General features: G+C 39.6%; 1 protein-coding gene across 1 annotated transcript in view; it reads right to left on the reverse strand.

Annotated features, from left to right (window-relative positions):
• TGS1 (trimethylguanosine synthase 1) overlaps nt 1–12,884 on the reverse strand; it is a 37,491-nt gene that overhangs the window by 13,985 nt on the left and 10,622 nt on the right. The window contains exons 6-12 of the mRNA XM_029223032.1: nt 12,321–12,407; nt 10,950–11,124; nt 8,901–9,207; nt 6,669–6,824; nt 4,908–5,051; nt 1,056–1,272; nt 84–162 (exon numbers count right to left, since the gene is read on the reverse strand). Coding sequence (XP_029078865.1) covers nt 84–162; nt 1,056–1,272; nt 4,908–5,051; nt 6,669–6,824; nt 8,901–9,207; nt 10,950–11,124; nt 12,321–12,407 — 1,165 coding nt within the window. The remainder of the gene's footprint in view (nt 1–83; nt 163–1,055; nt 1,273–4,907; nt 5,052–6,668; nt 6,825–8,900; nt 9,208–10,949; nt 11,125–12,320; nt 12,408–12,884) is intronic.

Genomic DNA, 12,884 nt, shown 5'->3' on the forward strand with positions numbered 1-12,884 from the left:
AAGAAAGACCCTGTATCTTTTTCGGTCCAATCTCTGTAACAGTCACACAAGAGGCTCATAGAAGTTCTTCAGTAATGGCTTACCTGGTCGATATTAGCATTTCTTGGAAGAAAATAAATGATATTATTCGTGATCTTCTGGGAAAGTCTGAAAATTTCAAAGGTGGACAGTAGTTAAGGAAAAGTAACAAAAACAGTAGTTAATTTCTGATCAGAGATATATTCTTCACTTACTACATCATAACCCAAATGTACTCCGATATGTAACAATACCCTCTAATGGGACCTAAAAGAGAATTAAGTAGCATACTGTCCCTGATGGGTCAGGGATTAGAGGTTAAATCTATTTATTCAATTATCCTAGTGGTAGGAAACCAAGAGCCGGAGACACACATTCTTTCTTTCGGCCATTTCCTAGGTTTTGTGACAACAGGAAGAATAGGAAAGCACAATACCCCCCTTTCTAGTAAAGAGTAAAGACAAGTAACTCTGTCCACTGTATTTTTCTAAATTTTACTTAGCAATTTAAAACGCAATTCCTGTTAAGAGTCATACGTGACTCCTCTGGGGAGTAGAGATAGAGAAAGGGACAAATAAGAAATGGTATTCTTTATGAAACAAGGGTTTGCTTCAGCATCCTGGAAGAGTAACAGGGAAACTTTGGAGACACAGAGGATTCAAGTCAGTGTGAGCTGAAGAAAAGTTAGGGGATAGTCACCCAGACTCTAGGGACAGGTCTTAAGGAAACCCCCATTTCCAGACAATAATTCCACGCAATAATGCCTTTTAGTTCTTGTTTTGTAATGGTACAATTGGAGAGCAACCGATGGAAACATAACCTCGCGGTTACATAAATACAACGTAACTTTTGGAGATCACTCACCAGTTAATTTTTATGCAAAACAAACTGGAATCTATCAAGTGCTATTAGCTGATAGCTCTCCTCTTCACTAATGTCTTACACACACACACACACACACACACACACACACACACACACACCCTTCCTCTCCACAACCACCGCTTGAGGAAACTCTAAGGGCTTCCGAAGGATATCCATCAGGGGACATCATGGTGCTGATGTCAAAGATCTCGGCGGTGGCGTAGTCTGGTCCTCCCCAAGGCGGGCTGAGAAACACGACGTCAGCCTTTAAATGGGAAGCCAGCTGCAGGAAGTCTCCACAGATGAACTCAATCTTGTCCGCTACCCCGTAAATTTCTGCATTATGGCGAGCGAGATCGATCTTAACAGGGTCGATATCAACGGCGATCACTAAAGTGGGAACAAGAAAGATGAGTTAAATGATGATTATTAGTTATATAGACTAGTTCATCTTCTGAGCAGTCGGTTTATTTTCTGTGCAAGACCCTTTTTAAAAGACTTTTTAAAGGGAGATTAGGCCATATATATGAGAGAGAGAATTAAACATTTTAAACACTTGTGTGGTACCCAGAAAATGTGACTGAAGGGTGTGGCCTTCAGAGCTGCCTCAGTCAGCCTGCTGGGCCAAGGCAAGTAGTGACGGTGGCCACCCAGCACCCACTGAACCCGGTCTGTGGTCAACACCGTGCTCTGTGCTGTGGACAGCCGAGTGGCAAACACTTGGGAAGGTGATGGCTGCATGGAAAGCCTATAAAAGATTTCAGATAAGACCAATTTCCTCAAAATGAGGCAACTTCCAAAGGAAGCCAAATTTGACAACTTCTACTGAAAGGCAAAATAAAACACATTTTGACAAACCGATATAGCCAACTTATGAAGAAGAGATGTAGAAACATCTGCTGGTGACGTTTAATGAGACATTTTAGGTAGAGGGAACAGATGTTATGTTTTCACCACACGGGCTTTCATTTAAGTTACTGCAATTTCGTAATTAGCAACACAAACCTAAGTTAATTCTGGCTCACTCGTGTCTTGCAGTAAATTACTCAGGTGCACCTGTACGTGCACCAGGATGTTAGTGGCAATATTTTATACCTGCAAGGGCTAAGTGGAATCCTGATACATGCACCATGGTTGTCAAGGAAACAACTGCATTCCAGAAAATACTGGTTTCAAAATTTGTTAATGCTTTTGAGAAATAATGCACTAAAGAAATCACTTGAACAATGAATATAAGCACCAGTCATGTTGCAAAATCATGCATCTGCAACACTTTTTTCTGTTCTAAAAAAAAAAATTCATATTTATAAAAGAGAAAAATGTCCTTTTTAGCTGCTTAATCTGCTACATTTATAGTATAGAGACAGATGCAAAGATATACTGACAATAGCAAAAACTCAACAGAAAAAAATGACTTTCAACACCAGATGTATTCAGTTAGTTGTGAAGTTTTCATCTGCGCTCCCCTCGGAGGCCGGCTTTGTTGTCAGGCCTAAGAGAGTGCAAGCAACTCAATCTAGCACGTGAAGGAAGTGCTGACAAATGTTGGTAGATACTACGTAGAACTGTGCTGTCCAATAATGGTAGCCACTAGCCACATGTGGATATTACCTTTAAATCGATGCCAATTAAATACTATTAAGAATTTAGATCCTCAGTCATGCTGCCAAATTTCAAATGCTCGATAGCCACATGTGGCTAGTGGCTACCACGCTGGACAGTGCAGATACATTTCCATCATTACAGAAAGTCCTAATGGGCAGACCTGATACAGAGCCACTGGAATTCATATAAAGGGGGAAAAAAAACTTTAATAGCAAAATGCAAACTCTGGGAATTCTAACCATTCAGTTGAGAACCTGCAGAGACAGCAGCTATGTGGGTGGAAATCGGTCTGACACAAAGGGATCGTGCCGACTGCACACGCCATTTTCTCATGTGTATGCACACACGCGCGCATGTGTACAGCTGACCCTTGAACAACACGAGTTGCAACTGCACAGGTCCACTTATAGGTGGGTTGCTCTTACTAGACGTGTAGGACAGGACCACGTGATCTGCGGGGGGTTGAATCTGCGGATGCAGAACGTCGGTACAGAGAGCGGACCATATGTTACGCTCAGATCTCTGACATGGGGGCGGGCAGCGTCAGTGCCCCTAAGCCCTGTGTTGTTCAAGGGTCAAGTGTGTGTGTGTGTGTGTGTGTGTGTGTGTGTGTATAAAGAGTAACTGATTACATGCATATGTGTGTACACACACACACACACACACACAAACACACACACACACAACTGTACTTCAAACTCCCTGCCCCAGTGGAGTCAGCTCACCCACACTAGGGCAGCACCCACCACGACTGTCAGAGCATCCGTGAGCTCCTACTGCTTCGGGGAGGAGGTCCCGGGACACCACGCTATGAACACACTGAGGACTCCTGAGCTTCTGGCTCACAGGCTGCACCTGGCAGGGGTGGAGTCTGGATGTGCCTCCCTTTCTTCCCAGGGGCTGGAGATCTGTAGGTGTGAGTGATGGGGCTGTGATGGAGTCGGGCAGAAGCAGTCTTCTTTAGCTTGGGACCCACATTAGACATTTTCCTTTACCAAATGTGCACTAAGCTACAGAGAGCCTTGGCAACAGACCTGTATTCGTAGAAATACAAAACTACGATATGGACTGTTTCTGTAATGTTCTGAAAAAATTTCCAGATCTATCTGCTGTTTTATCAGAGGGCAGATATTTTAATTCATGTTACAGTACAATGCCAAATGAAGACAGATTTTACAACTTTTGAGGAAAAAGTCATTTCCATGCAATAAACACTGATTTGAGCTCACAGGAATGGCTTATCTGGCAAAGGCAGAGAAGAACTTTAAGAGAAAGTAGTAAATTCAGGAAAAACAAGAAAGTAACTACTATTCCAGTAAATATGAAAACAGCTTTCATCCAGTCCCTCAGGAGGCCACACAAAGACAGCAAATGTCATGATGCTCTGGAGCATCGGAGTGACTGCATGAGGGCCACAGTCCATCAGCACTGGTCTTAAAATCAATGTTGGGCTGCCTTTCATCATTTCCTAGCTCCTATATTACACTTTCCAGAATCATATGTTTTCCTAGTTAACATAAAGAACTTTATATAAATCAATAAGACAACTGAAATCTACTGAAATGGGAGCTTTATATATAAAGACATTGGTGAAAAAAAGCATCTTCAGAGTATGACTTAACAGTTGCTATCCCTAAAATATCACATTATACTACATTTCAAAAAGAACTGCGAAAGAAAGGGGATATCAGATACAGAGAAAGCCAAGTAAAAGCCCCGGCCTCCCGACTCCGCTAAGTCAATTTGGGCAGGCTGTCCAGTTCCATAAAGCCTTCTTTCCCCTGGGAAACAGCACATGTTCTGCCTACTTGACACAGCTCTTAGCAGATATATACTGATATATCAGTAGTTTAACAGAGGTTTTCTTTCTTGTGATTCTGAAGTCAAACAACCATGAGGACAGTCCAATAGTTAAAAGGTTCTTAGCGTCTTAGGATGTCAGAGCTGAAAGGTATCACAGAGGTTCTCTCAATTTACTGTCTCCTTTCAGTTAAGGCTAAAGGATGTCCAAGGTCAGCCAGATGGTGAGGGGCAGAGCTGGGAGTCCCCGCCTACTCTTCCCTTCTTCCAAAGAACAGTCTCCCATTTTCACATTTTTAGTTTTACATAATGCTATAATCTTGGCTCCGCCAAGCTGTGTCTGTGTGATCTTGGGCAAGTTACTTCATCTTTTATTTCTTGGTTTATTTGTGAAACACAGAAAGTAGTAAAAGATACATATCACAAGATTGCTGACTAAATAAATACATATTAAGCACTTAAACCAGTATACAAAGTGTATGCTTAATATATGTCAACTATTATTGTTAAATATTTGGCATTAAATTATTAAATCTCAGTAGAGATAGGCTGAAGCAAAATGAAGCCTTTACTGAATAAAGCGAAATTAATTAATGAATAAACTGCTGATGACCACTTACCTCTCTTTCCTGTTAAGGCAAACTGAATGGTATTTCCTCCAACTCCACAAAATGCGTCGACTACGGTGTCACACTGGAAGGACTGGCTGACCCTGCCGGCAATGTGCTCAGCGATCTTCTCGGGTGTAACTGAAAACCAGCCCTCTGCGAAGGGAGAGGGTTTCTGTTATGACATTCAGTGGCAAGAAGCCAAGCCAAACACAAACATAGCAAACATTATTATATACTAAATGCTTAAAAGAAAATACTTAGTTTCTCTTTTCAAAAAATTATATATTATCTAGTTTGAAGGAAAAGGTCTAAGGATCTTGTTATAAAAGGGGCAGTATCATTCCCAGACCCCATTTCCACAGAAACAACCACCTCAATTCTTGCCTGATTCTTTTGCAATATCCCTCCAACAACTGAATGCAATTCTGATTTTTCTGTCTGAAGTATTAACAACTGACTACCTATCATGGAAAATGGAAAGTTAGCTATTTTAATTGACCAACTCCCCAGACTTCACCGAGGTTCCTAATTATTTAATTCCTGGAGGGGAAGCAGTGAACTGCATCTGTACGGGACACTTAGCAAAATCTGCACGTGTCTAAAGGGTCAGAAAAGCAAGGAAGTGACAGCAAGACTGCAGAGCTGTAGGCTCAGCAGGACCTTCATCATTTTCAGAATTGAGGTCCCATGTCCACTCCACAGAAAAAATGACACTGCCCTCCTTCTTTCCCAATAGAAGGAATTTACGTTTTTCAGAAAGATATTCCACTGAACAAAATGATGCACCGATTTTCCTGTTCCCTTTCTTCATCAAAACTTTAAATTGGCTCCTCATTGCTGGAAGAATAAAAACATAAACTCCTTTTATAGAATTAAAAGCTTTTCTCCAGTCTTATTTCCCCAACAAACTCTTATGTACTCTCCCTGATACAAAACATTTTACAAGTAATTTTAAGAGGCTCAGAGAAGCCCTGAAACTCCACACAGATCAATACCTCCTGATTTGGACAGTTAATAAAGACCAATGTTTAGGTATAGCCCCAGCATGAAAGCAAGCCTCAGTTTGCACAACTGAGTTTAAGTTAGCTCTTCAAGGTCATGGTAGGAAAACTTGAGAAAGAATTCAAACTTTCCAGTGTTAATTCATTTACTTACATCTTTCTGCACATCAGATGTTCTGTTTAATAATCTATCAATTGCTTTTGCTATCTATCCTAAGATGCAAAAAATACAGATTAAACCTGAGTCTGAAGTTTAAAAAACACATGTGTACCCAAATTGAGAGACACTGTAGAAAATAACCGGCAGCTGCTCTCTGGAAAATGTCAAAGTCATGAAAGACAAAGCAGCTCAGGAACTATCCCAGATTAAGGGAAACTAAAGGAACATGAAAATAAATGTGATACCCGACCCTATACTGGAAGAAAAAGAATGCTATAAAGGACGTGATTAGTATAACTGATGAAACTAGAGTACTGATTTGTTGATTATGATACTGTAACAATGTGAAATTTGTAACTTTATCATTGTCACATAAAAATATCACTGTTCTTAGAAAATACACACCAGAGTACTAAGGGGTAGGGGCCACTGGATCAGAAAACATACCTACATACATGCATACAGAGAATGACAAAGCAAATGTGGCAAAATGTTAAAAACAGCTCAATCTGAATAAAGGGGATATGAAAATTTCTTCCTATTCTTGCAACTTTTCTATAAGTTTGAAATTATTTCAAAATGAAGTTAAAAATTACATATACACCTTACCTCTGTCTAATTTAATCCCATCGTCGAAGCGAGAGAAGAGCCTGTATCTCTGGGCCCAGTACTTTGCCAGCTCGGGCACAGCAGTGATCTCAGGAGGCAGACCAATCCCCTTTCTGTTCTTGCTTTTTTTCTTCTTCTTCTTCTTTTTATTTTCAGCTACAATAAAAAAATAGAAATAATACAGATGCTCACTATAGAAAGAGGAAGTCACAGGTGAATTTATCTAAAGTGTGGCCACGGCAAATAACTACAGTTTGGGACTGTGCTCCAGCACATGTATGCAGCCACACGCCGGAGGGTGGAGGGCACCTGGAAACAGCACTGGCTTCAGGTTATAGCCTCCATTTTGCCACTTCTTGGCTCCTTGAGCTTGGAAAAGTAACCCAGGTTCTCTAAGTTCCAATTTTTAATTCCTCAAAAAGAATGAATGAACGGGTAGCATTTTAGCTACTCACTTCACAGGGTTGTTAGGAGATGTGGAGAGGTACTATTATAGGTATAAAAGCTATTACATAAGTGTTTCTTAGATAAAGTTGCTTTAGTGGGTGAATGATGGGAATTCAAGCATTTCCCTTCCCTTCTTTAAAACAAAAGCTCCCAAGGACTGATTAAGCTCTAACTCTCAGGCACATCAATCCTCTGAACCCAGCCATGACCTGCAAGTCCTACAGCCTCTGAGAAATTGAAACAGGGGTCACTAGCTCCATTCAATGGAAAAGGATCTCATTCATTCACATTGACTTTTTCTTAGATAAATGATTTTTATTTGTTTGGTTATTTGGTTTCAGTTCTGAGCAGATTAGATGCAGCAACTTAGAAAGACAGGAGTGCTGTCATACCTAAGTATGATGACAAGAATTGATGCTGACAAATAATAAACATTAAACACTGAAATGGTCCTCAAACAAAGGACTGTGTCCTAATACGGTCATCTGATCAGTGCAAATAGCAAAAGGCGCCATCAGTAGCAAAGTGCAGTGAGTTTCTCAAGAGAGGAGACACTAAGATTTTGAGGCAAAAACGCCTCATTGTGCAAGACCATCCTGTACAGGACTTAACATTAAGTAATCTAAAGTACGAAATGCCAGAATCCCCCAGATCAACCTAACCCATCTTCCAAATACCCGAGATGGTGGTATCACCCCAGGTGAGAACACCAGCCTCGTGACAAGTGGTGCTTAGGGAGCTAGGGTAGGGTGGAAAAATGGGATTTAGAAATCACACAACTTGGTGGCAAGTTCTAGCTTTGCCACTTACTGGCTGGGTGATGTCGGGCAAATTTCTTATTTTCTCTAAGCTTTACTTATTTATAGAACAGGGGTAATTTCACCTATCTCAATGGGCTACTTTACAGATTAAAGGAGAATAAGGATTCTCATTTCAGAACTCTGCAAGTGCCACGTGAACATCAGTTGTACAATGGCAATAAAAATATTAAACTACCTTAAGTATGCTGTTTAGAAAGGCAAAGAAATATATAATACAAAGATCACAGGTTTACACACACACACACACACACACACACGGGAAAGAAAAATCAAGATTCAAATAAGGTATTTTGCTCAATACTAAATAAGAAAGCATCACAAGTATAATTGTTTCATTAGGGCAAGTCTGAAATAATTCATCAGTAAAAATGAATACTACGTCAAATGAAAATTTCTGCCTTATACAAGCCATAACGTTCCACTGAGTATAACTATTAAAAAATAAATTCAAATACTACAAAAGGGCATAAAGTGAAAATGCTACACTGTTCTTCATTCATCATAGCCAACCACTGTAAATACTTTTTTATGTCAATGTACCATCTAAAAAACAAACATCACTACCAACCACCATCACCACAAAAAAACAACAAGAACAAAACAATTATCCAAAAGGAAATCAGGGCAATACTAGATTTCAACAGGAGTCAAAGGGACTGGCGCCTTTAGCCCACGGAACAGAGTGGTGCCGGCAGAGACCAGTCTTAATGGCACAGATGGAGGTGCTCAAACAGCTCCCCCTACTCTTTAGTCTTTTATTTTATCATGCTTGTTCAGCCAAGGATGCTCTGGGTGCGAAATCATGGCCATTAGCACATTTACACTAAATATGCCTTCTTTCAACTTACAAATAAACAGCAGTGAATCCTTAGGTATAGATGATTCGTAAGTGATAACGAGGGAAAAACATATTTAAAACAAGGAATTGAAGTCCGTTAGCAAGCGGGAGCACATTTAGCCTCACCTTCGGCTTCTTCCTGAAGACGGTCTGGTGCAGCCTGGGCGGGGCAGTCCCCCTCATCTGGCACTGCTGCTTCTGTGCTGTCCCTGTCAGTTTCCTCTGTTCCCACTTCCCCAGCTGGAGACATGGCACGACGCTTTCCAGGTTCCGGCTCACTCGTCTCCGGTGGGCCATCCCCTTTTTCAACAGACACTTCTTGTTCCTCTGAACCACTGCTTGTGCAAGTATCTTGCACATTGTTATGAGAAACTGACTCCTGCGATGCTTCGTCATCCATTGGTTCATTAACCCATTTTAGGAATTTTTCTACCTGAAATTTTAAGATGTTACAAGCATGAATTAATTCGCAATTACGCAGAATATTTCCACCTGCTTTACCGTTTGTGACTTGACAAGCTGTGTCACAGTACTAGCTCTGATAAGTATACTGTATCACACAAGCTAATGTGAATAAGTAATCCCAACCTAATTACACTTCGTTGTCTGGATGTACCATGACCTTATTAAAGAGCTCTTTAAAAGGAAAAAAAACATCGGCTTAAACACAAGACTATGACCTTCCCGTTAGCAATTAACACTAAGAGGATAAAGCTCTCCTGTGCCAGTAACTTTCCATTAAGTCTTCTAACAATATAACCGTAATATATATTACCATTACAAATGTACTTACCTGTTGTTGAGCCATTGCTTTTAGCTTTTCAAATTATATAGAATTTTCTGTAATGGCCCCAGCTATACAATCTATGTTGAATGGTACTCAGCATCAAAGATGAACTCTACAAAGATTTAGTGCCAATCTGTAAAAGCAGTGCTATCTTGGAAATAATGCGAGCTGCCTTCTAATGAAGCAGTAAAGCCAGTAAAATGACTCCTAAGAACTAAGTTTCTTAGGAAATGTTAACAAGGCTCAAGGTCAGATGATACATACTTCCTTGCAATCTTCTGTAACAAGAATATGCTTCATAATAGATCTTCACGACCTTCCTAAGAGTCAGGAAGTGAGAACAAGAGTAACAGAAGATGGACATGGACCACGGCTCAGAATCTTCCTTTGAGGGGACTGTGCCTGTATGTCAATGGGACGCCTAAGAACACAACAGTCACATTAACTTTCTTCCTCGGCAATTACGTGGCAGTTATGTTTCTGCTCTTCAGCTACAGATGAATGTATGGGAATTATCACATCCAACACGTTATAAAAAGGCCCGTCGGACTGACTGAACTGATACTGGGAAATTTGTTCCAGATATAACCAGGTCCACTAAAATATTAAAATATGACCAGTAACCAACCAATCTGAAATATAATAAAAATAAAACCAGCTATAAATTTGTAGCATGTTTTGGAAAAACGGTGACGTTAAGGAAGGATAACGTACCCTAAGGGTAAAACAAAGTCATCACGGGACCTGAGATTTTGTTCCATTGCTCTATAGAGCTGCTGGAGAGGTGACAGATAGAAAATTCTGCTCACTGGATGGGGCTTTTTTCCTATAATGAAGAAGGATCACTCATCAAACCGAACAAAAGCAATTCTAATTATTTTGTTTTCCAGGTACACAGAAGGCAGGTACAACAAAGTCTAAAAAAGGGGATATAAATACTCCAGTTAACAATGTGAATCACTAAATTAGCCTTGAGGCTCATGCCATTTGGATGAACTTGTTAGTGCAAAGTCTGATCGATCAACTCTAGATGACCTCAAGATTAAGCCTTTCAATAAACGCTGCATCAGAAATTGGACTTCCAGGATCCTCCTTAGCCTGAAACAGACGAGCTGTTACTACACACAAGGTGATTCTACCTATTTATTGTTCCATACACTACTCCTATGTAGCTTTCAAAACATCCCCCCCTCATATCAGCCCCAATTACCCTTTCTTCGAATTTAGTTCACACAGTATAAGCCTTTAGGAAGCAAATGGAAAAGAATTTTAGGTGCCTTTATATCTGGGTAGAAACAGGGTTCCTGTTTGCAAACAGAAACTTTAAGGAGTCAAAGGTCACAAAAATGAGACTCGATTTGTAAATATAAAGCAAAGCTTATACATACCTTACTCAAAGTTTTGCTTTTCTTGAGAAGAGTTTTTCCTGGCTCCTCAGTGAAGAAGATGTGTTTGTGCTTCATATCGATTTGTCTTCTCATGTCCAAGTACTTTGACTTGTACTTCACATCCTTGTGCAGATACCTGACTCTCCGGTGACTGAAATTTGAAATTCCACCATATCTGTGACCAAAGCAAAAGAAGTGGACTCAAACCTTAGGGTCTATGAATCTGCTTCCTTATATGAAAAGAGAAGAAAACTAACAGTTTTCACTATTTTCCTATCAGCAGCCACTATTTTAATTTCATTTTTTTTAATTATGGAAATTATGAAATAAAGTGAAAAATGCAGAGGACTTTTTAAGGTCTAGCTTGTATGTTAATTCCCAAGTAAATGTGAAACACCAAAGGTGGGAATATCAACATATCTTACAGATAACAGAAAGGAGAAATTACATTGTAAAATGTAATTAAAAAAACCCAGCAGGAAACTATAACCCCAATGCATGTTGGGGAAATATAATTTTTTCTCACAGTGAGGTGATGCCAAAGCTCTTTTAACACGTATCTGGATATGTTCAAATTGTCTTAAAAGTGGCCACTAGATTCTTAAATCAATATGAACTAACCTAAGAAGCAAACCTAATTAGAGAACCTGCTGATCTAACCATCTGAATTTTTCCACTCCTAAAAGATAGATGTCTGCTATGAAGCCTTCGCTGACTCTATTAAGCCTCATTAATTGCCTCTCTTATGGACTATTAGGGACCAACAGTGTAATATATAATTTAGCACTTATAAACAAACTCTGAACAGTTTGGTTTTAAATGTCAGTTGTTATCTTCTACCTATACTATAAACTTCTTTATAAAAAGTGTATCTTATCCTTCTCTTTTAAGTGAAATTGGGTGCTCTAAAATAGAAGAATAGTTAAATCCCAGGCAACAGAATAAACCTCTATGAGTATATACCAGCAAGAGCTACTTAAGTAATTTCTCAATAAAATTACATGTGGGTAGAAATAAATTCTGCCAGGGATTTAAATGTGGCAGTTATCAGGAAAACCCTTTATATTATTAACTTGTATGAACTCTAGCCTTAAATGACTATATGGCTGAAGTACACAGAAATGATTACAATTTTGTAGAATAAAAACATTGGATTGCTATGAAGTGCAACTGAGCTAATACATGTGAATATATCAAATGTACAGTGATAGCTCTACAATTCTTACTAGCAAGAGAGGTTAGTGTTTTAATTGTAACACCTCAAACGTTATGAAATACATCACCATTATTCGCTATCTGAATATCAGAGAGCTTTAGGATAGCTGAAGGGGTTAAGATTTCTGGAAGACAACGGCATTTATGGAAAATTACTTTTGTCCTGAGCCATGCTTGAATCCTAGAAGGGAACCGTCGACATCCAAGTCTGAATCTGGGTTTTCATCGATGTCCAGTTCATGGCTAAACAAATAAACAAAGCCAACAGTGATAAGTCATTATCTCCAGAGCCCACCAGTTCAGGCAAGTATTAAAAGGTACATACAGTCAACCCACGCCAACTTTCCCAACGCAACAATCAACCACAGTTCACAAACCCAGGAAGACAGGAAGAAGAGTACCTGAATCAGGATTTTGCAAATGAGATAAATTCCCTAGCAGTGTCCGGGACACAGTAATAAGCACTCAAATCTTAAACCACGTCAAGTAGGATCTCTATTCCTGAACAAATATAAATTTCCCCATTTTCTTTCGGGAAAACACCAGTTAACCTGCAGCCTTAACTAATCTCCTAGGTGATATCTCTAGAGGTTTTCCTTAAAAACAAACAAGGAAACATTTGAGAAGTATCAACCCAACCAAGAAAATTACAAAAGAGAAAATGTTGTTAAGAAGGTTGTGATATAAGTAACTCAGTAATCCCCATCTTTGGGGGATACC

The sequence above is a fragment of the Monodon monoceros genome, unplaced genomic scaffold (genome assembly GCF_005190385.1).
Source record: "Monodon monoceros isolate NGI ecotype Baffin Bay Population unplaced genomic scaffold, NGI_Narwhal_1 Super_Scaffold_14, whole genome shotgun sequence".
Taxonomy (NCBI): domain Eukaryota; kingdom Metazoa; phylum Chordata; class Mammalia; order Artiodactyla; family Monodontidae; genus Monodon; species Monodon monoceros.